The sequence below is a fragment of the Carica papaya genome, chromosome 2, assembly GCF_054855325.1.
Source record: "Carica papaya isolate Zhongbai chromosome 2, ASM5485532v1, whole genome shotgun sequence".
Classification (NCBI taxonomy): domain Eukaryota; kingdom Viridiplantae; phylum Streptophyta; class Magnoliopsida; order Brassicales; family Caricaceae; genus Carica; species Carica papaya.
The window spans coordinates 11681290-11704735 of NC_142310.1; the positions used below are offsets into that span (position 1 = coordinate 11681290).

The 23446-nt window shown below is 34.9% G+C and overlaps 1 protein-coding gene and 1 long non-coding RNA gene across 5 annotated transcripts in view; one reads left to right on the top strand and one right to left on the bottom strand.

The window, feature by feature from the left end:
* Positions 1 to 8114: 8114 nt before the first annotated feature.
* LOC110815600 (GABA transporter 1-like) overlaps positions 8115 to 23446 on the top strand; it is a 52301-nt gene continuing 36969 nt past the window's right edge. Inside the window, exons 1-2 of one of the 4 annotated variants that reach the window (XM_088213328.1) lie at positions 8115 to 8411; positions 9031 to 9261. In XM_088213328.1, coding sequence (XP_088069454.1) covers positions 8306 to 8411; positions 9031 to 9261 — 337 coding nt within the window. In that variant the 5' untranslated portion in view covers positions 8115 to 8305. Of the gene's footprint in view, positions 8412 to 9030; positions 9262 to 23446 lie in introns of those variants that run through there. The other 3 variants (XM_088213329.1, XM_088213330.1, XM_088213331.1) reach the window with 3 other exon arrangements.
* LOC148268761 (uncharacterized) lies at positions 10398 to 22836 on the bottom strand. Its single transcript, XR_015816988.1, has 4 exons — positions 22023 to 22836; positions 16942 to 17147; positions 11684 to 11755; positions 10398 to 11297 (listed from the first exon to the last, which is right to left on the bottom strand). It is a non-coding gene; the product is annotated as an uncharacterized LOC148268761 (long non-coding RNA).

Consider the following 23446-nt stretch of genomic DNA (forward strand, 5'->3'; position numbering starts at 1 on the left):
AAAACAAATTAGTTAGCATGTGATGGGTGAGATAGAATATAAAATGTACTCACTACCAAAAATATGTTTGGGATGAAAGTATGAGATGGAACATAAAACGCACTCATAACACTTGAAATCGATACTAACTGAGTAACCAAATGCATTCATCACAAATTTTTGTCCTTGCATCAAAATGTTAATGACATTTCAAGTAAAAAATTAGTTATTAATAGATTTTTTGTTTTTAGCATGAACCAATTGCATGAAATTCTTATTTCTGGATAAGATTGGTGGATGTTTTACTGGTATTGGTCATTCCTCTCAATGAAACTTCTTGTGTGATAAAATTTATAATTTTTTCCTATGTCGTGTTTGGATATTAGTCAAAGTGGTTATGCATTGGTGTGGTTCCTTAAAACTCATCCTACAAACTACAAGTTGATGATTATTTTTACAACTGATGATTGAGATATAACTGGCAAATTGTGATGAAATGATTGGGAATAGATGGGTTGTAAGTGAAGGACTGAGAGTTAGAGACTTGTATTGTGTGGTGTTTGAGGGCAAACACAAAATAACTGTGGGGGAGTTTGATAGTATCTAAAAAAGATATTATAATCACCCACTTTTGAGTTGTTAAACTTGATGGTATGTTATCTAATCTGATTTATTTTTTATATTTTGTTGTAAAATAAGAGATAAGGACGAAATAAGAAAAAATATCATGAAAAGGGAAAAAGTTCGTAAAAAGAGTCATTAGCCTAGAAACATACCTTGGGCAAGCCTTGGGTCAACAGCAGGTCTGCCCCAAACAACTTAGCCTTGGGCAAGTGGCTAAGAGTCACGCATAACAATTGACTTAAATGAAAATGCACATTTTTTAAAGCTGGAAAAGATCTCGTTCCAGCCAAGATCTGAGGTCGAAAATCAAGAAGAGTTATTTTGGAAAGCTATAGATAAGCCAAAAATCAAGGAAAATGATCTTAATAAAAAAAAAAATCTTGTCTCCTTGGGTTATAAAATCACAACTGCCAAGTAGGTTCATCATCCTTCTTCCTCCTGACGTCACTGAAAGCCACTACTGAGGATTCTGCACCTCCTTTTTATTCTCCTTCTTCATTTCTTAACAATTCAAGAAATTTTGTTATGTTAAAGACCACCATGAATGGCTAACTTGTTTTTTTTTCTTAGTTGAGATTTAGTAAACTCCATGATGTATTTATGAGATCGAATTGACTTAATTTATGTTTTATTTAAATTTTAATACTTATTTATTTTCTGTACCTATACATATTTGCAGTCTTGAATTCGTTTGAATAGGGCCCGTTGAACGTTTGGAGAGGCAGCAAACAGATGGTCGAACCTCTCAAATCCGTAATTGTTTGAATGGTTTTGGTACCTAGTAGCGATCAGTATCGCACTCAAGAGGTAAGTAATTTGGTTGACTGGTTTCACACAGATGAATCCAACAACTTAAATAAGATTCTTCTAGTTCTCAATGCCATTGATAAGTTAGATTTTGTGGACGTTCTCAGGACTATTTGAGAGCAAAAAACTAACTAATGAACATTTCTTAGTTGGTTTAGAAATAAGAAATGATTAGTTGTCGAAATATTTTCGGTATCTATAACTGGTTTGCTATAATTTAAATAAAATAAAACCTTACATATATAATCAATTACCCTACTAGAGCTAGCTATTTCATCAATTAGGAATTTTTTTTTAGTTTCTAACTTACAGCTAATAGTTAGTTCAATATTATTGTGCTTATTACTTATTTTATATTTTGCGTATTGAATTTTATAAAACTCACTCTCTTTACTTTTCTTTTATTAATCAAAGAAGAAAATTGATTCTAATTCCCTGTGGATTCAATCTTGCTTACAATTACTACAATCTTGTTCAATTAGTTAAATAAGAATTTATTTTTGGTGGATTCGACACCCATCAGTCATGAAAGACTTCTTCTCTCCTCCAACATAATATATGTTTATTGGCTATACATAAAACAGAGAGAAAGAGAGAGAGAGGGGGGAGAGAGAGGGAGAAAAAGACAAAAAAAAAAGAGAGAGAAAGTGTGTGTGTGTGAGAGAGAGAGAGAGAGAAGAAAGAAAGAGAGAGAGAGAGAGAAAAAGAGAGAAAAAGAGAAAGAAAGAGAGAGAGAGAGAGAAAGAGAAAGAGAAAGAGAAAAAGTGTGTGTGTGTGTGAGAGAGAGAGAGAGCGAGAGAAAATGTGTGCATGGGATAGAGAGAAAGAGAGAGAGTGTGTGTATGTGAGAGAGAGAGAGAGAGAATACGTGTGTGTGTGTGTGTGAAAGAGAGAGAGAGAGAGAATGCGCGCACGCGTCTGTGTATGTGAGAGAGAGAGAGAGAGAGAGAGAGAGAATGTGTGTGTGTGATAGAGAGAAAAAGATAGAGAAAGAGTGTGTGTGTGTGTGTGAAAAGGAATATTATGAGAGCTTTCTCCTTTGAGTAAAACATTATAAACCAAAAAATAACTTAAAATAATATTAAAAAACATATTAAATAATAAATATAAAATAAATATTGTAAAAATAAAACATTTAAACATTTAAATTAATTAAAAAATCAAAACATTCAATTACAATAAATTATCCAATATTATGTATCACATGGGGCAAAGTAGGAAGGGTAAGGGTGGCGCAGATATATAATTTAAGATATACCTAGCCTTGACCCATTTTGGGTTTAATTAATTTTAAATAGGCAAGTTGTCGGGTATGTAGTGTGTGGGTAAAGAAGCAAATGTCCATAAACGACTGAGGTGGGTAAGTGGTAGAAGGTTTTATCTGTAGAGTATGTGAGAGGTAATTAATTTTTTACTCAAATTTTTTTTTTATGGGGATGATGTAGGGTGGGTATACTTTCTACACATCTACTATGCGTTCATCTCTAGATGAAAGATGATTATGGATAAAGGTGTTTATCAGACAAAATCGAGGATAAAATAAGGAATAGGGGTCCACATTGAAGATTAGAACTAAAATTGACCAAAATTTAAATTTTTCTTTCAATTGGTCCATTGCTTATTCACTTTCTCTAACAAAATCTAAGACCGCAACACCCATGAAAGGCTCACTTGGGACAAGATACAAAAGATAAGATCATAAGGGTTGTGATTTAATTGTGATGACAAATTTACACTCGGTCACTGACGTAAAGGGCCACAACTTCTATTTTTAGAAGACAATAATGAATGTTCAAAAGATGAAGAAATTGAAGACTCAATGGAATCCTAACTGTTATATCACTTCATGCGCTATCAAGATAAACAACTCATATATTTTGGCCTTAGGGGTCTATTGGTTGGCACAATTGGGAACGATGGTATTTAATTGGAAGAAATTAACAATGGAATTTTAATGGGACAACAAACTCAATGATTGTGAGGGATTGATGCACAATTCGTTTAATCTATATTTATGAAAGCTATTTCTAAGGATGCCCAGTAAGGGAGCCTCATTTTTGTTATTTGCCTTTAATCTATAGTAGAACCTCTATTGCAAGATATATAGATTAAGATGAAGCAATTATTAGAGCAATATAAAGATTTTTTCCAAAAGTCTTCATAGCTTCCTACCCCCATAGAATTAGATCATCACATCAATTTGAAAGTAGACAAGTTTGTGACATATTAAAATTGGGGTTTATAAGATTTAATACTAATTCTTTTTCATCTCTTATTTTATTAGTTAAAAAAAATGGTTCATGATGTTTTTAGACTGACTATATAACACTTAATGTTGAAACCATCAAAGGTCCATTTCTAATTCATACAGTTGATGACATGCTTGATGAGCTCTATAAAACTACTTATTTCACCAAACTTGACTTGCGGTAAAGTACGAGTACATCCCATAGACATTCCTAAAACTGTCTTTTGTATTCATAACGATCATTATAAATATTTAGTCATGCCTTTTGGCCTTTGTAACGCTCAATCTACCTTTCAAGCAATTATGAATTCATATTTCTCCCATATCTCGGTAAATTTAGACCATATATTTTGAACATGTTTAAAAAGCTTTTGAAATATTAAGTTGACAGTATTTTTTTTGGTCAAAATTAGTAAATGTTCCTTTGGTCTACAAGAATTAGGGTAGTTGAGACATATTGTAACCACTCAAGGAGTTAAGGGGCCAAAACAAAATTAAAATTATGTTGAATTGGCCTACTAATGTCTCAGAGTTGCGTGTATTTTTAAGAGTTACAAGTTATTATCAAAAAATTTATCCACGACTATTTCATCATTGCATATCTTCTCACTAAGCTTCTAAGAAAGGACAACTTGGATGAACGAATGAAGCAGAAAATGCCTTCCCAAGAACTCAAAAAACCTATGAAGACTACACCAACACTTGCAATGTTGAATTTTAATGAACTATTCATCATTGAGTCAGATGCTTCAAGAGATGGTACATGAGCAGTCTTGACTCAACAAGAGAAGCCTATTGTATTCATGAGTCCAGCCCTGGGCACCACCAAATAATCATGGCAAGAGGATGCAATATCTATGCGTGTATACATTACATAATATATACGGAGCCCTCATGGGATTTTGTAACTCGTTATGTAACACCCAAACCTTTATTTATTATTTTTATTAAAATTTTATGTGATTTTATCTGATTTTAATAATTTATTCATAAGGGTGTAATTTAATTTAATTTAAATATAAATAATAATAATGATAAAAATGGTTAAAATTATTTTTTGGATTTAATTAAAAATGATTTTGGGAAAAAGGGGTGAAAATTTAGATTCTGGGGGTGTTTTTGAAAAGAAAAACGAAAATCGGGGGTCAAAACGAAATTTAGAGAAGTTGCGCCACGTCAGCAGCCCCAACCAACTAGGACAGCCCGCGTGGCAAGAACACTGACGTGGGAAGCCACGCAGGACGAGGCCACGTGGGCAATCCGCGTGCGCACGATCGGACAACCCAGATATATTCCCGCGCGCACGGACGGCTCAAATAAAAAACGCACACAGACGGCCCAGATCTCATGCGTGCGGATGGCCCAGATTGAATCACGCACGGACGACCCAGATCGCATCGCGATGGACGGTCTAGATTAAATCGTGATAGACGGCTGAGATTAAAAGGGAAAGGTTATAAATAACCTCACCCACACCCAACCCCAAACTCTTGCTGTCAGAACCCTCACCGGAGAAAACGACCCAGCCACTAGAGGAACCGGCCACCGCCACCCGACGCCGCACCGGAGGATTTTTCGACCTTCAAACGATCTAAAATTTCTCTCATTGGCTCATTTTTTGATGCTGAATCTACTTGTGGCCAAATCAGAGCCAAACCACCGACATCTCGGCCGGAAAACACTGCTGAAGCCCAGCAGCACCGTCACAGTTTTCCTCAGTTTTTGCCTCCGATGAGGCCATTCCCGGTTCTCGTTCGATCCAATATTTACACCATTGTGATCACCGTCCCTTTCTCTACAGGTTGACCGTAGCAAAACATCAAATCGCGACTCGTGCCAGAGAAGCCGCCGCACCCAAGAGCTCCGCCGCCGGTAAGTCTCGGTTATTCGTGATTTTTTGGCCCACTGAGGGCCCTACGGTTGTTTTATCGCAGGAACTAATGCAAATTTGGCCAAATTCGGCCAAAAACGGCCAACCCAAGGTGGATCGCCGCTGCGGGCGACAGTGCCATCGCCAGAGTTCCGAAAATGGCCGAGTAGGCCTTGGGACTGTTTTTGAGTTTTTTCAGGACATGTGTAGGTACCAGAAGTGTATTTCGGTTTCCGAGGAAAGAAATTCAGGGAATCTAAGGACAGCCCGTAGGCGCAGTGAGAACCCGATTTCAGACGCCAAAACAAGTAAAGATTTCTCACCCTATTTTCTATCACGGTATTAAAGCTCAATAAATAATAAAACGACATTTCATGAATTAATACATGTGTATAATTAATTAAGGTTACTAATGGAGCCCAAATCTGATGTATTTTTCGGTCAGTTGTTGTTTGATCTATTTTACAATTTTAAATGCAGTATGGTATTTGATGTATTTATTCTATAGTTTCGTATGCATGAATCACAGTTTCGTTTATTATGGTTTGAATTATTGTGAACTCGTTATTGTCTTGTTTGGTGTTCATTACTAGTTTACGTGTTTATATTTGATTGGATAATTGAGACTAAGAAAAATAGAAAAAGGTATGTGAATTGATAAATGGATGATGTGGACAGCCTAACTAGATATCTTGGGAGATGGTGGACGGACCAGATCCGTAGGGAACCCTACCGGGAACGTAGTCTCTCATATCGGATGGGATATGGAGACCTTATGTGTTTTGGCGCCCATACCAGACGGGGTATGAGGACAGCCCGTTTCACCTTCATACTGGACGGGGTATTGAGGTTTATGGTTTTGGCGTCCATACCGGACGGGGTATGAGAGCGGCCCTGGAATCAAATTATTAATGTGAATGGTTCACGTGTAGCGGAGACCCCCTATAGATCCTCATGGATACTAGTAGGCTGATAAAAGAGGAAAATTATTGTTTGATGATTGAAAAACGAGAGTTTGATATGTGTTATGTTACAAAGTGTGCATGATTTTATGATGTTTATGATATTATTGTGTTTCATAAGTTGTCTTTCATGAATCTCACCGAGGTAAGTGAACAGTAAAGGTTTTTATTATTAATAAATGAGTTTGCTATAAATTATGCTCCATTGGTCATTTTTGTTTTCTACTAACCTTTACTCCTGTGGCAGTGAGATAGTGTGATGTCTTTATTGGGTTAGTGTAGCTCATTCCTTACTTAACCATTTCAGATCAAGAGGACTTGGTTCCCGAGCCCGTCCCGCAGGAAGACGGCGAGTAGATGACTAAGGATTTCATAGATTTATTTATAGTATTCATTACTAGTGTTTATTTAAGTTAGTTTATTCTTTCATACGTTTAATATGTTTTGGTTATTGTATAAGGGATATTAATAAAAATTTTTATTTCGCTTGTGCACTTAGAATTTTTAATACATACATTTTCTTTAAATTTCTAGGGCCGTTACACGTTCAACTTGAGTTCTCGGATAATCTAATTTTGACAGTATCATTTTTTTGTTATTATAATTAATAATTATTAAAATTTAATTATCTTTGGTAAATATTTTTTAGAAAGAAAAATGAAAATATATTAATATTTGTTTGTGGATACAAATTCACTTGTTGTCATGGCCACAAGGACATATGAAGCTATATGAATTTGTGGTGATATTTGGATGATTTTAGCATATAACATTTCATCACTTTCCACTCACACAGACAAATTAGCTTGATTTCACTGCTTATATGCATTATTGCCTAGAACGCTTGTATATACATCTGTATATGTATACATATAGATAGATATGTGTTTTTTTTTTTAAATTTAATTTAAAAGGCATTGTTTAAGCAACCAACTAAAGGGAAGACAAAAGTTCTCAAAACTTCAAATATTTTTTTTACTTAAATATAATATATATTATTAAATTTATGTTAAACAGTGATTAAAACGTAAATTTAAATTATAAACCAGAATTTGAATAATTGTTAGGTTAAAGTCTTGAAAACTTTCAATGTTAGGTGACGGAATAATAAGTATTCCCAATAAATTTTATTAGTTAAGTTAATAATTAAAATATGATTCTCTATTAATATATATATATATATATGCAGAAATGATATTTATTTGCGGAATACGGGCTCACATCTCTGTAAAGTTTGTATAATTGGTTTATTTTCTTTTGTAAAACCTTGAAGTTAGTAAAAAATAATAAATTTTATAATTTATTATCATTATTTAATATTGATTTGACAACTTGATCGATATATATATATAAAGAAATTGATATTAAATGGTGATTTTGTATTTTTGATATTCGATCAAGATCACTTGAAGTGAAATTCTGCAATTTCAACTATTCATATTTCAAGTTTAACCTAATTGTAGTTATGTTGAAGGAATCATTTTTAACTTTTATTTTATAACTTAAATATAATTAAATTCACCGTACATAGAGAGATATTAGCTGCTCTTTGAAGTTCACGCACTGTCACTAATTATTACAAAATGGTATTGGACCCGCAAACGAGGAAGAGTCAAAGACTCAAAGCTAAGCTGCTGCCTGAACAACTTGCATACATATATATATATATATATATATGGCTGCACCTCTCCATATATTGTAAACTTCGTCTACTTTCATTCGCTTCTTCTGTGTGTGTACATACATATCATATATATATCTCTCTCTATAAACACACAGAGAGAGAGAGATTCATTCATAGAGGGAGAGAGAGAGATGGGTACCGTGAGTCCAAGCTCAACAGGGGTGAATGAAGGAGATGCAAAGACTGAAGAACACAAAGAGCTTGATGCCGGTGCTCTTTTTGTTCTTAAATCAAAAGGTATGTCTTCCTATACATACGTACACATATATATATATATATTAATTTGCTTTTGTTTAATTTTTTTTTTCTTTTTAGCCTGACTGAGGTTCATAAAACTGGGTGATTTTAAGTTTTTATGGACACACTAGTTTTATACATTTATTTGATAATTTTTCTAATACCTTATCATTTAAGATAAAATTTAACATATTATAAGAATTAATTTTCTTTTCATTATACGTAATCTTCTCTTCTTTTGCACGAGAAAAAGTGTTTAAAGAAATTTAATCCAATTTCACAAAGTATAATCATTTACCTACCACCACATAATTTGGCTACAGCTTAGTAATGATTAACCATGTTACTTTTTGGTGTTTGATATATAATGTTTAGATTAAATAAAATTTTAATATCAACTTTTTTGCTCTTTTCCCACTGGCGCCAATGAATATTCCTAGCACGCACTTTAAGAAATCGACCATTTGAGGTTGAAGACGTAATATTTTATTATTATTAAAAAATAAATAATATTAATTAATGAAACTTCTGCAATTATTTATAATAATGTGTCCACCTACTCTAATAATAAAAATAAATCACATATAATATTATATATATGTATACGTGGATGACATAGGATCATGGATGCACTGTGGATACCACTTGACGACGTCAATTGTTGCTCCTCCACTGTTAAGTCTGCCATTTGCTTTCACTTTTTTGGGATGGACGGCGGGAGTTTTAAGCCTCGTAGTCGGAGCTGCCGTCACCTTTTATTCTTACAACTTGTTATCTCTGGTTCTTGAACACCATGCTCAATTGGGTCATCGTCATCTTCGATTTAGAGACATGGCAACCCACATTCTAGGTAACTCATATTCTTGATCTCATTATACATACATATATATATATATATATTACAATAAATAAGTTTTATTTGTGAATTTTATTTAAAATATATATTAATCAATATAAATTATAACTTGACTCCTATATTTTTATGAAATTCTTTGGCCAAAAATTTCTGATAATGGTCCTACATATGCTCAATTATCGCATTAAGTTGCGTACATGTTTTGTTCTTTTCTTACATATTAAGTACAATGCACCCGTTTTTTATTCATGATTTTTCTCACTAATTAAATTAAAATTTTACCTAGTGATCTAAGATTCAATACAATTTTTTTCATAGTTAAATATATATATAAATAATCAAACGTATATAACTACAAGGCCTTCTATAAATATAACAACATAAAAGAGAAGGCCTAGTGTAAAATATTAAAATACTCATAAATTGAGCTAAATATAGAATTTATTTAGAACTAAACTGTTATTTTTATTTAAATTTTAATTAAATTTATATTATATTACAGCTTTAATTTTATAAAACTAAAAATTTAAACCAAACTAAACTATATTTAGAAACAATAATTAGATTTATTGTTCATTCTAACTCTTTTTTTTTTTAAAAAAAAAAAAAAAGAAAATATGAATTAATTAAATTGGTGGGGACTTGAAAATTAGTGGTTTTAGTGACTGAGCCACATTCAAAGGTGGGAACCGCTTTTCTAAGTCAGCATTAATGTCTGTTGACTCTCAGCTGTCCTTGACCGTTGACCGCTATAAAGCGTGTTGCCTGATGTGTACCAATGGCTTATTGTAAAAAATTTTAAAAGCACAAATTTTTTTTGTTATATCTTGAAGAAGAAAAATATGTGAAAATTAGTTTTTATTTTAATTTTAAATATTTAAATTTTTTTTGTGTTTATTAAATAATATTAAGGAAATTTACTATTTTTATTAAAAAAAATTATTAAAACATGTGTATTAAAAACAATTGTATAAATTCATACATACAATTAAAACACACTAACTAATTAGTGGTTTATCATTGTTTTTGGTATTTGTCGAATCAAATACATTTACAGATTGAAAAAATAATCAATTCAGTCAAGATTTAATCTATTTAATTAAAATTGATTGTCCTTTAGTGTGTTTTTCTTACCTATATTCTTTTTTTTTTCCTTATATATATAATGAAGTTGTAAAAGCTAGTATGGACCTAATCATATAACAAACTTTTAAAGACCCAGAACCTTAAACAAAATAAATATATACTATAATAGCGGAAAAAATTAAGAGTTTAGGATTTACATTCATTACATAATGAATCGGGATGCCCAATAGGATTACGAGAATGTCCATTTAAGAAAGTCTCAATAACATAATAAATAAATAAAAAAATACACTAAAATCTTATAAAGTTAACCTCCGCTGGTCAACTCTAATAGGATGCAGGAGACAGCTTTTATTCGCAACCTTCTTACAATTTAGGATTTGGATTTTCGTCTTCCGAAAATATGAAATGGTTAAATAAGAGGGATGAACTACACTAACTCAATAAGAATATCAAGCTTAACACCGATACAGAAAATTAAATATTGGTAAAAATCGTAAAACAACCAATTGATTCATTATCTCTTTTTAAATAAATTCATTTAGCATAAAAATTGTATTTTTCATACTTACCCATATGAGTTTCCAAAACCGATCAATGAAGACAATACCCAGGATAACATTTTATTATACATTTAAATGAACGATAACAGTAAACTTGCCTTCTTACTCGCTTACCAATACCTTTGGGGGTCCATAAGGATCCCCCATACGCGTGGATCCAATATCCAATTTATCATTTAATTGACTGTTCTCATATCCCATTCGATAATTGGTGTCAAACATACCACCGCCTCAATACCATGTCCGGTATGATGGTGAACTATACCTCTTAACCTCTTCTGGTATGGAATTTCTTAGCTCTGTTCGACTAAGATAATGTCCACAGTAGAGTTTTTTCTATGCACTTGGTCTGTACACTGTTCTCCAAGGTACTCAATAAACCTTCATACATATATCCACATTATTAATCAATCACCAATTACATACCAACATTTCATATTTACAGATCAATAGTAAGTTATGCAAATAAACAACATAAAAAATAAAAAAAAAACATGATTAGAACATTTGTTTCGAATAAGTCAATAGGTGAGAATAATCAGCCAAGTAATCAATGAACGAGAAAGTAATTTAAATCAATAAATAATAGCAATTTAGGTAGTATAGGAATAAATAGACAACACAACTAGGACAAATATACACTAACCGATTCTGACTCCATTGATGACTTGTAATTAAGTTAAAAATTTTAATTTTTATAAACACACTATTATTAATTATTAAAATTTAATTTACTGCAATAGGAGAAAAGAGTGAGGGATTCTTACATTAGATCGGTATTCAAAATATCGTTTTTTTCAATGCGCTTCCTAGCAGTCTTCAAGTTTCCTGAGTTTTTTCTGCAAAAATTAAAAACACATGTTACGTATTTTAAAATACCCCAAAAAGGCCAAAATGAGCACTTTTAAATTTTTCTGGCCAGTTTAGGGTTCCGGCACTGCAGTGCCATTGAGCTCCGGTGTAGGCTCCGCCGCCCACGATGACATTTTCTCTCGGCCTAGCCGTTTTTAGCCAGTTTTGGCCGGTTTTGCATGCAAAACCTGTAAAAAATAGGATTAGGGAGCCTTTTTTGGTTTGAAAAGGGAAGAACCGAAACCCTAACCAGTAGAGGAATTTTCTGGTGCGGCAGCTCCATCGTTCCTTTCTTACGGTCGGGGCTTCCCTTCAGTTAACCCGCAATAGAATGATACAAGGAACACGAAGGTCAAAAAAATGAGAGAAACGGAAAACAGGAAGGAGCTCATTGGAGGACATTTTAGGTTGCGGTCGCAATGGCTCGGTCGAGTTCTGCTCGCATTTTTTGGCTCATCTTTTGGCTTTTGGCTCCGATATGGGTGTGGGGACGTTCAAAATTCAATTTCGAACAAAAAGAGAAATTATTTTTACCTTTTCAGCATTGGTGGTGGCTTTGGTGCAGCGGCGACAGTGGCTAGTCTTCTTTTCTGGCGACTGATTCGATTTTCAGCCACCCCACTGTTTCTTCTCTGATCTTCTCTTTGGCAGCTAGGGTTAGGGTTTCTTATGAAGGGGAGTTTAAATACTCATCTTCATTAAATCTAGATCGTCCGTTCGAGGAGACGTGACCCATCCTCAACTATTTGATCGCTCTTATTTGAAAAATTAATATGTGCTGCACGATTTGTTCAAATCCAGCCGTTCGATCGCGCCTAAAGAGAAATCGGATCTGGGTCATCCGTGTGCACAAAATGCGATCTGGGTCGTTGGATCTGCTGGCACGCAAATCGCGTGCGTGGCCTCTCACATGGACGCGTGTTTATGTGTCTGCCATGCGGCGCGCGGAGACCAACCACATCGATGACATGGTAGTCCATGTGGGCAAAATTTTATTAATTTTGTTTTCGCTCCAATTTTTCAGATTTCTTTTCAACTAGGTCCTCCTTTATCTATACTTTAGTCTTGATTTTTGAAAATATTTTTAAATGCATCCCAAATCCTAATTTTCTTAAAAAATTAAAATTAAAATTATTTTAATATATTATTCCATATATATTAAATTATTTCGGGCCAAATTTTGGGGTCTGAGTGTTACAATTCTCCCCCTTTAAGAAAAAAATTTGGTCTCTCAAATTTGTCACTTTCTCACTTGTCAAACAGTTGGGTTACTGGATCCTGAAGTCTGATTTTAACTCTCAAGTGTCCTCATCGTTCAAGTGATTCTGTCATAAGATCTTGACGAATAAAATTTCTCTGTTGTGAAGCACTCTGCTCTTCCACTCGAAAACAGTTACTGGTACTTCCTCATAGGATAGATCCTCCTAAAGTGAAAGTGGCTCATGAGACAAGATATGTGAGGGGTTTGGATTGTACTTGCGTATCATAGACGCATGGAATATATTATGGACTTCAGATAGCTCTGGAGGTAGTATTAGTCTGTAAGTAAATGTACCAATCCTGTCCAGGATCTCAAACAGTCTAATTAATCGGGGGTTTAACTTTCTCCTCTTTCCAAACCTGCTGATATCCTTAAAAGGGATGGCCTTAAGGAACACTCGATCACCCTTCTCAAATTCCAAATCTCTCATACGAGTGTCTGCATAACTCTTCTGACTACTCTGGACTGCTTGGATGTTATTCTTAATTTTAATTATCTTCATTGTGGTCTCATCTATAAGGTCTGGGTTAATCAATTTTCTATCACCAACCTCTTCCCAACAGATCGACGATCTACTGGGTCGGTCGTATAATGTCTTGAATGGAGTCATGTTGATACTTGCTTGATAATTATTATTGTAGGCATACTCTATCAGGGGTAAGTGATCGTTGCAATGCCCTTCGAAATTTAGAATACAGGCCTTGAGCATATCCTCCAGTGTGCAAATAGTTCGTTCTGATTGTCCATCTGTTTGAGGGTGAAATGTTTTGCTGAGGGACAATTTTGTTCCCATTACTTGCTGAAAACTTGATCAAAACCGAGAGGTGAACTTAGGGTCCTTGTCTAATACCACTGTCACTGGAACTCCATGTGGTCTGACTATCTCCCGGATATAGATTCTTACTAGCTTGTCTAAGGGGTTGGTCATTTTGATAACCAAGAAGTGAGAGGATTTGGTGAGTCGGTCAACAATTATCTAGATTGCATCATGCCCTGAGAGTACCTTACGTAATCATGTTACAAAATTCATAGTGATATATTCCAATTTCCATTCCAGTATTGGAAACGGCTGAAGTAGTCTACTTGAACATTGATGATCTGCCTTAACCTACTGACATACAAGACACTTGCAGACAAAATCGAAAATTTTTCTTCTCATACTATTCTACCAGAATCGGAGTCGCATGCTTTGATACATCTTAGTACTTCCAGGATGTACAATAAACTTTAAACTGTAAAACTTTGTCTTGATATCCCCTTTTTATTTCACTGTCATTTGGAACACACACTCTGTCCTGAAACCTGAGCAACCTATTAGTAGAGACTCAAAATTCTCGATTTACACCTTGTTCTGTATCTTTTCCAAGAGCTACTAGAGTAGCATCAATCAGTTAGGCTTTTTTTATCCCTTGAATCAATTTAGGTTGAACAACTAAATGGGCCAAGCATGTGGCCCTTTTCAAATCGTGAACCTGTATCTGTTGCATAGCCTTTATTACCCTACATTCAAAAACTAATACGTGAGCTAACATACCCGTACTTTTTCTGCTGAGTGCGTTGGCTACCACATTGTCATTGCTTGGGTGATATAAAATCTTACAATCGTAGTCTTTGAGGAGCTCTATCCAACGCCTCTGATGCATGTTGAGATCCTTCTAAGTGAATATATACTTCAAGCTCTTATGGTCTATATAAATCTCAAAATTCTTCCCATACAAGTAGTGGTGCAACGTCTTCAAGGCGTTGATAATAATAGCAAGTTCTAAGTCATGGGTGGGGTAATTCTTTTCATGACTTTTCAACTTTCTGCACCCATAAACTATGACTTTTTCGTGCTGTATTAGAATACAGCCCAACCCTAAGTAGGAAACATTATTGTACATTGTGTATCAACCTGTCCTATTCGGTAGAGTTAAAACTAACGCGGTAGTCAATTACTTCTTAAGTTCTGTAAAGCTCATTTTATAGTCATTATTTTGCTCAAACTTGATGTTCTTCTTCGTAAACTGGGTCAAGTGGGCGGTTAGGCTTGAAAACCATTCCATAAACTTACGGTAATAATCTGTCATCCCTAAAAAGCTATGAATCTCTTTAACTGAAGTCAATTTCTCCTAACTAATTACTGTCTCAACCTTCTCGAGATTCACTGACACCCCATCCTTTGATATTATGTGCCTTAGGAAGATAGTCTGCTCAAGTTAAAATCCACACATGCTCAATTTTGTATATAGCTTCTTTTCTCAGAGAACCTGTAAAACTGGAGTCAAGTGCTGAGCGTATTCCTCTCTGTTTTTTGAATAGATCAGGATATCATCAATAAATATTATAATGAACTGATTTAAGAACTACCTGAAAACCTTATTCATCAAGTCCATAAAAATGGCTGGTGCATTGGTTAACCCAAATGGTATGAACATGAACTCATAGTGTCCATACTGGGTTTTAAAGGTCGTCTTAAGATGTTCTCTGCTATGATTTTTACCTGATGGTAATCTGAACACAAGTCAATCTTGGAGAAACCCTAAGCACCCTGTAATTGCTTGAAAAGATCATCGATCTTTGGGAGATGGTACTTGTTCTTGATTATGATCTTGTTCAACCCCCTGTAGTCAATACGTAACCTCAAGGACCCATCCCTTTTTCTTACAAATATGACTCTGGTACCCCAACTAAATATATTATATCGGATGAACTCGCTATCCTACAATTGCTTGATCTGGTTTTTCAGTTCTTCCATCTCAACATGACTCATACGGTAAAGGGCAACTGAAATGGGCTGGGTGCCATACTGAAGATCTATGGTAAATTCAACTTTCATATTCGCCGGCAGTCCGGCTAATTCATCAGGAAATACATCTGAAAATTTTCGACCATAGAAATCTTTTGAATGCAAATTTCTTAGGCTTGCCCTATACCATGTCTAGGTTGGCTTAAGCATCTTATTGGGTGAGGGTGTAGATTCTGCCTTGAATTGGAGATCTAGCCTGATTCTGATTTCGCGGGCACTTTATCACGTAGTGCTGGACACTTCCACATGTGCGGCAGGTATTGTTAAGGTGATAGTAGAGTTGGTCCCCATGATCTTTACCACAATGCTGACAAGTCATGTTGTATCTTGTTGTTGGGAACTGAGAAAAAGCTTGAGTTGTAGGCCTAAGTCTCTTATTCTGCTAAATCGGTACAGTAGGTGCTGGCCTGTAGTGTGGAACCGAGGGTCTGAAATTGCCCACTACTGGAGGAAAGATGCGAAGGTTTCTCTCTATCAGTTATGCCTTGGCTAGAACTATTGAGTAGGTGCTGAGCTCGAATACATATAGTTGTTGTTTGATCTCAAGATAGAGGCCTCACTTAAACTTTCTTGCCTTTTTGTATTCGTCCATTATGCTCTCAGGAGAATATCGGACCAACTCTAAAAATTTTTGGACATACTCAGACATTGTCATCTCACCATGGATTAGATATGCAAACTTCATCTCCTTCAAATGTCGAAGATGCTCTAGGAGATACTCTACATTGAAAGCTACTGGGAACTGTTCCTAACTGACCGAAATGGATAGGGTCACTTGCTTCAACTGCCACCAATAACCTGCCTCACCCATGAGCATGTAGGTAGCAAGTATGATCTTTTGTTTGGGAACCACCCTAAGAAATACAAATGCCTTTTTTGTCTATATTAACCAATATTCGGCATCTCTGAAAGTAGATGCCCCTACAAAAGTAGATGGGTTAAGTCTTTTGTACTTCTTAATGTAGCTTGAGTCCATCACGGGCAGAACTGGGTCCTATTGAAAAGGGACTAGACTATGCTAGGAAGTGGTTGGGTGGCCCTGTTGCGGCACCTGGTTGTATGATGGGGGCACCGGATTATACTGTGGCGGTGTCAGATGATACGATGGAGGAGCAGAGTTGTACCGGGATGGCATTGGATCTTCTCATTGTAGGGGTGGCTCATACTGTGGCAGTGATGGATGCTCAGGCAGCTCCCTCCTCTCTTTCCGAGCCTGCTGAGTATAGATAAGTCTCTCTAGTATCTCGAAGAGCCGATCGACATCCTCTCGAAGCGACCCATCCCAGACTGCCTTGTTTAGTGGGGTCTTCCTCTCCTCATATTTTTATACCTGCATTTCATATGAAAGGGTTAAGTGTCATGTATATTGAATGATTTTAATCTTTGTGCAAGGAATGGTTCCGAGGAATGCAACTCTGATATCAACTGTAAAGGCCCAAAACCTTAGAAAATGAATATATATTATAATGACGAAAGCAATTAAGAGTTTTGAGTTTACATTCCTTACATAATAAATCAGGATATCCAATAGGGGTACGAGAATATCTCTTTAAGGAAGTTTCAATAATAGAATAAATAAATAAAAGAAAATGCACTAAAATCCTATAGAGTTAACCTCTGTCGGGAAACTCTGATGGGATGCGGGGGTAGCTTTTATTTGCAACTTTTTTACTGTTCAGGATCTGAATCTTAGTTTTCTTGATATAAAATTGTTAAATAAGAGGGATGAACTACACTATTATAATAAGAATATCATGCTTAACACTGATACGAAAAACCAAATGTTGGTAAAAATTGTAAAACAACTAATGGAGCCATTATCTTTTTTTAAATAAATTCATTTAACATAAAAGTCATTATTTTCATACTTACCCTTATGAGTTTGCAAAATCGACATATGAAGATAATACATAGGATAACACTTTATTACACATTTAAATAAATGATAACAGTAAACTTACTTTCTTACCCGTTTACCACTACCTCTGGGGTCCATAGGGATCTCTGATATGCATGGACCCAATATCTAATTTATCATTTAACTAGCCATCCCCATATTTCGTTTGACAATGGGCATCAAAGATACCACCGCTTCAATACCCTGTCCGGTATGAGAGTGAACTATACATCCCAACCCTTTTCGGTACGGAATTTTTCAGCCTCGTTTAATTTAGATAATGTCCATGGTAGGGTTTTTCCTATGCACCAGGTCCGTACACCCTTCGTCAGGGTACCCGATAAACCTTTCATATATATATCTACATCGTTAACCAATCATCCATTACATACCAACATTTTATATTTACATATCAATAGTAAGTCATGCAAATAGACAGTATAAAAATCAAGAAAACCTGATTAGGATATTTGCTTCGAATTAGTCAATAGGTGAGAATAATCAACAAAACAATCAATGAACGAGAAAATAATTTAAATCAATAAATAATAGCAATTTAGGTAGTATAAGTATAAATATACAACATAGGTAGGGCAAATATACACTGACCAGTTCTGATTCCACTGGTTACATGTAATTAATTTAGCAATTTTTAATTTTTACAAAACACACCGTTATTAATTATTAAACTTTAATTTACCGTAATGGCAGAAAAGGGTAAGAGATTCTTATCCCGGATCAGTGTTCAAAACATCGTCTTTTTCATTGCACATCCTAGCGGTTCTCAGTTTTCATGGATTTTTTATTCGAAAATCAAAAATACGCTTTATATATTCCAAAATACCCCGAAAAGACCTAAATGAGCATTTTTAAATTTTTTTTCGGTCAGTTTAGGGTTTCGGTATAACGGCGCCACCGAGCTTTGGCATTGGCTCTGCCACCCACGACAATGCATGAAAACCTACAAAACCAGGGTTAGGGAGCCTCTGTTGGTCGAAAAAGAAAAGAATCAAGACCTTATCAGTAGAGGATTTTTTCGGTGCAGCAGCTCTACCGTTCCTTTCTTGTTGTTAGGGCTTCCCTTCGGCTAACCTGCAACAGAATGAGACGAGAAACATGAAGGTCAAAAAAATGAGAGAAATAGGAAGGGGCTCATCAGAGGAGATTTTGGGTCATGGCCGTGACGGCTCGGTCGAGATTCGCTCGTATTTCTTGGCTCACTCTTTGGCCTTTTAGCTCCGGTATGGGTGTGGGGAGATTCAAAATTTAATTTCAAACGAAAGGAAACCTTTTTAGCATCGGTGGTGGCTCTGGTGTGGCGACGATGATGGCCAGTTTTCTTATCCGACGACTGGTTCAATTTTTGGCCGCCCCTCTTCTTCTTCTCTGATCTTCTCTCTGGTGGCTAGGGTTAGGGTTTCCTGTGAAGGGGAGTTTAAATACCCCTCTTCATGAAATCTGGGTCGTCCGTTCGAGGAGATGTGGTCGATCCTCAGCCGTTGGATCGCTCTTATTTGAAAAATTAGTCTGGACAGCATGATCTGATCAAATCCATCCGTTCGATCACGCTTGAAGAGAAAACGGATCTTTGTTGTCCGTGCATGCCATGCGGGATGTGATCTGGGCCGTTGGATCTGCTGGCACGCTGATTGTCCGCGTGGAGGTGTGTCTGCCACGCGGCGCACAGAGATCAACCGCGCTGCTGATGTGGCAGTCAACGTGGCCAAAATTTTATTAATTTTGTTTTTACCATAATTTTTCAGATTTCATTTCAAATAGGTTCTCTCTTATTTATACTTTAACCCTATTTTTTGAAAATATTTACAAATGCATCCCAATTTTCTTAAAAAATTAAAATTAAAATTATTTTAATTTATTATTCCATATATAATAAGTTATCCTAGGCTAAATTTTGGTACCCGAGTGTTACAAAAATAGTCCATTATTCTGTAATGAAGTTGGCTTAACCATAAAAGATAACACAAAAAGCAGCAAATGGATCGACATCTAATTGAAAAATTTATCTCCCATAGAACTCGATCTCTTAAACTATTGACCTAATTTTATTGAACATATGGCAACTATCGACTTTGGAGGAAGTTATTGTTATATGAAACTAGGAAATGGGTAGACTCTATGAAGCTAAAAAAATTGAGCTTAATATCACATTTTTCCTTAACCAAGTTTCCTCTTAATCATTCTTATGAGAGAGGAACAACAAATAATCTTCTAATGTGATAATTTTGGGTTGTCAATATGATGATTATCATTAATTACTGAGAGGCTATTAATAATCAGAAGATAAGAGTTTAAGTTTGACAATGATACAATAAAGATATCAGCTAGATAAGAATCACTAACTAACTAATTCTAGATAATGACTAATTTTATTATATACATGATATTTTCATAAAATATTTACACTTATCCTTAATACTCCCCCTCAAGTTGGAGTGTTAGGATTCCAGACGCCAACTTGCTCAATAATGTATAAAACTATTGGTGTCCTAAAGCTGCATCCATATGTGTTTGGTGCAGTTCATGAAGAAATTATGACAAAATGTGCATGGAATAACATATGTAGGGGCGCATGATTGTCAGATATACTAAGCAACCAAAGAGGCAGCAATATTGGTCGAGGTCAGCTAAAAGAGGCCCATATGTTAGAGTTAAGGAATGATTTTACTCCATGGGTGTAGTGATTGGTTTGCAACAAGGAGACCAGCTGATAAAGAACCTAGGATTAACTAATGTTATCAAAAACTCCATATATACTTTAGTGTTCAGAATATTTAAACTCTCAACAAACCTTCCCTACTTGATCTGCATTCAACACGTGAATGTCAACCAAGGTAATTGAGATGATGATTTGAATTGATTAAATGACATAAGATGGAACATTGATAAATGAAATTAGTTCAATAATGATTGATAAAATGCTACAAGGATTTACCTTAATAAATTAAATCAATTCCTACTCAATAAGAAAGTTGAAAACTAAAAACTCATAATTTTTTAATTTTCAAATTTGAATGAATACAACTAAGAATTGAAGACTTATTTATAGAGTAGGTAATGTGTATTACAAGAAAATAAATCTCCTAAATTATTGTAGAAATTATAAGGAAATTAAATTTTATCTTGAATGAAAAATAATAAAAATTAAGAAAACTTTTATTAGAATAGACTAGATATGATATTCTCTTTTAAAATAAGAATATTTTAATTAATTATAGAGGAATTAAGGGAAGTCAACATGATTAATTAAGGCTGGCTATTAAAAGAGTAAAAAGGTCACTCATATCTTTCTTAAACCATGGGATTTAGTTATTTAAGGAATGATATTTGATTTTCTCTTCTTTTAAGACATCACATGGTTTAGGAAGAAGTGTTCTCTCTTAATTGATTCTCTCTTTAAAGAAATTTTTTTCCCTTTCCTTGCTCACATCACCCATTTTTTTTAATATATCCAGAATGTATTTGCGTTGACATAAGAAAAGTCTAGTGAAGTAACGGGACACCTTAATGCTGAGAAAATATTTGAGATATCCGAGGTTCTTGATTTGAAAGAAATCATTAAGAGATTTTCTGAAGGTTATACATGCTTGAGAGTTGTTCTCTACCAATATGAGATCATCAACAAATATAAGAGCTTTTAAGAAAATATCATCATTGCGATAGATAAATAAAGAGTGATTTGCATAGACTGAAGAAACTCATAGCAGCAAAAAGAAGAAGTAAGTTTAGCAAACTAATTATGGGGAGATTAATGAAGCCCATATAGAGACTTCCGCAACTAAAAAACTTTATTTGGGTGATAGCAGAAGACCTAAGAGATAAATGCATGTAAACCTTCTCATGAAGATTCTCGCACAGGAATACATTATTGACATCCATTAGATGAAAGTTCTCATCCTTTAATAGCAGGAACAACCAAGAAAACACGAACACTCACCAATTTTGCTATAAGAGCAAAAATTTCTTTGAAATCCAGGCCTTCAACCTGATCGTCATCTCGTACTACCAAATAAGATTTGTTGCGTTCAGCAGAACCATCGAAGTGATTTAATCTTATATACCCATTTACAACCAATTAGTTTCTTTCCTGGGAGAGTTCCTCAATTATTTATGTACCTATTTTTTGAAGAGCATCAATCTCGGCACGCATGGCCTCTCACCATTTAGGATATTTCATGGCCTCAAAGAAATTTTTGAGTTCAACCCCAATAGCCACAGTAGATAGAAACTTTGTATGATTTGAAGAAAATTGGTGATAAGAGACATAATTAATAAGAGGATATTGTGTACCTGAGGAATTGCTTTAAATTAGGGTGAGTAAAAAAGGGTCTACAACTCATGTGGTATGACAAACATAATCCTGGAGATGAGACAGTGGGTGGCGAACTTTATGGCCATGCCTTAGTGGCCACTCGTGCTGTTCGGGTGGAGCTGGTTGGGTATCTTGCTGGTGTGAATCTAGGGATACTGTAGGTGACTGTTTGGAAAAATCTTGAGAGGCAAGATGAAAATATGGCTGAGAGGAATGCATTGGACTGGACAACACTCCCCCTGGCAAAGAGCTTGGGTCGGCTTGATTGGGTTGTAGTTAGCTCCAGTTAGAATAGTGTGATGAAGGGCACTGGGTTGTGCGACGGACTGGGTAGGATGAGTAGAAGATGTGTATGAAAAGGTATTTTCATCAAAGACAACATCCTGAGACACAAAGACTTCATATGTTTCTAAATCAATCAATTTCTAGCCCTTTTTCCCGTGTGCGTATCCTAGAAAAATACGCCAATGACTTCGAGGTGTAAATTAATTTTTGAAACGAGATTTTTGATGAACGTAATATAAGCAACCAAAAGTCCGGAGATGGGATAAAGTAAGTAGAGAAGAGAATAATTTTTCGTGAGGGGTAAGACATTAAAAACTAAGGTAGGGATACAGTTGATCAAATATGCAGTGATAAGAATACATTCACCCTAAAATTCAATAGGAAGGCAAGCTTGAAAGAGTAAGGTTTGGGTTACCTCAAGAATATACTGATGCTTGCACTCGACATGATCATTTTATTGTGGAGTGTCAACAAGGATAGTTTGGTGGAGAATACCATGATCAGCATAATATTATTTCATATAATTAAAATTGAATTCCAACCTGTTGTCATTACGAATGATTTCACCTTTTTATCAAACTGGGTATGAATCATGATGTAAAAATTGCATAATAAAAGACTAGCCTCACTTTTATCACATTTAAATATGGACTTCGAAGATCATAATAAATAAACTCAAACATTCTTGTAGAACAACTAGTACTAATAGAAAAACTGTTTTGAGTTTGTTTTGCTTGACAACAAATATTATAAACCTTATTAGATGTAAGTAAACTTAATTTAGATATAGAAACAAAAAACATGGATAAAAGTTTAAGGGAGGGATGTCCCATTCGATGATGCCACAACTCATAAAAATCCTAGCCATGAACTACAAATGTCACCAAACTAGTGATAGGTTGGTAGAGGTAGAGCCCATTCCATAGCTCACCCAATTTAATCAGGTTCCTCATGATGCAGTTCAATAAGACACAAAGACAATGAATGAATGCCACCAAACAGTTTGAATCACAAATTAATTTTCCAACCGAAGGAAGATTGACAGTCAAGTTAGGAACATATAAAACATGAAGGAAGATAAATCCAGGTTGCAAAATAATTGAGCCCTTCTTAATTG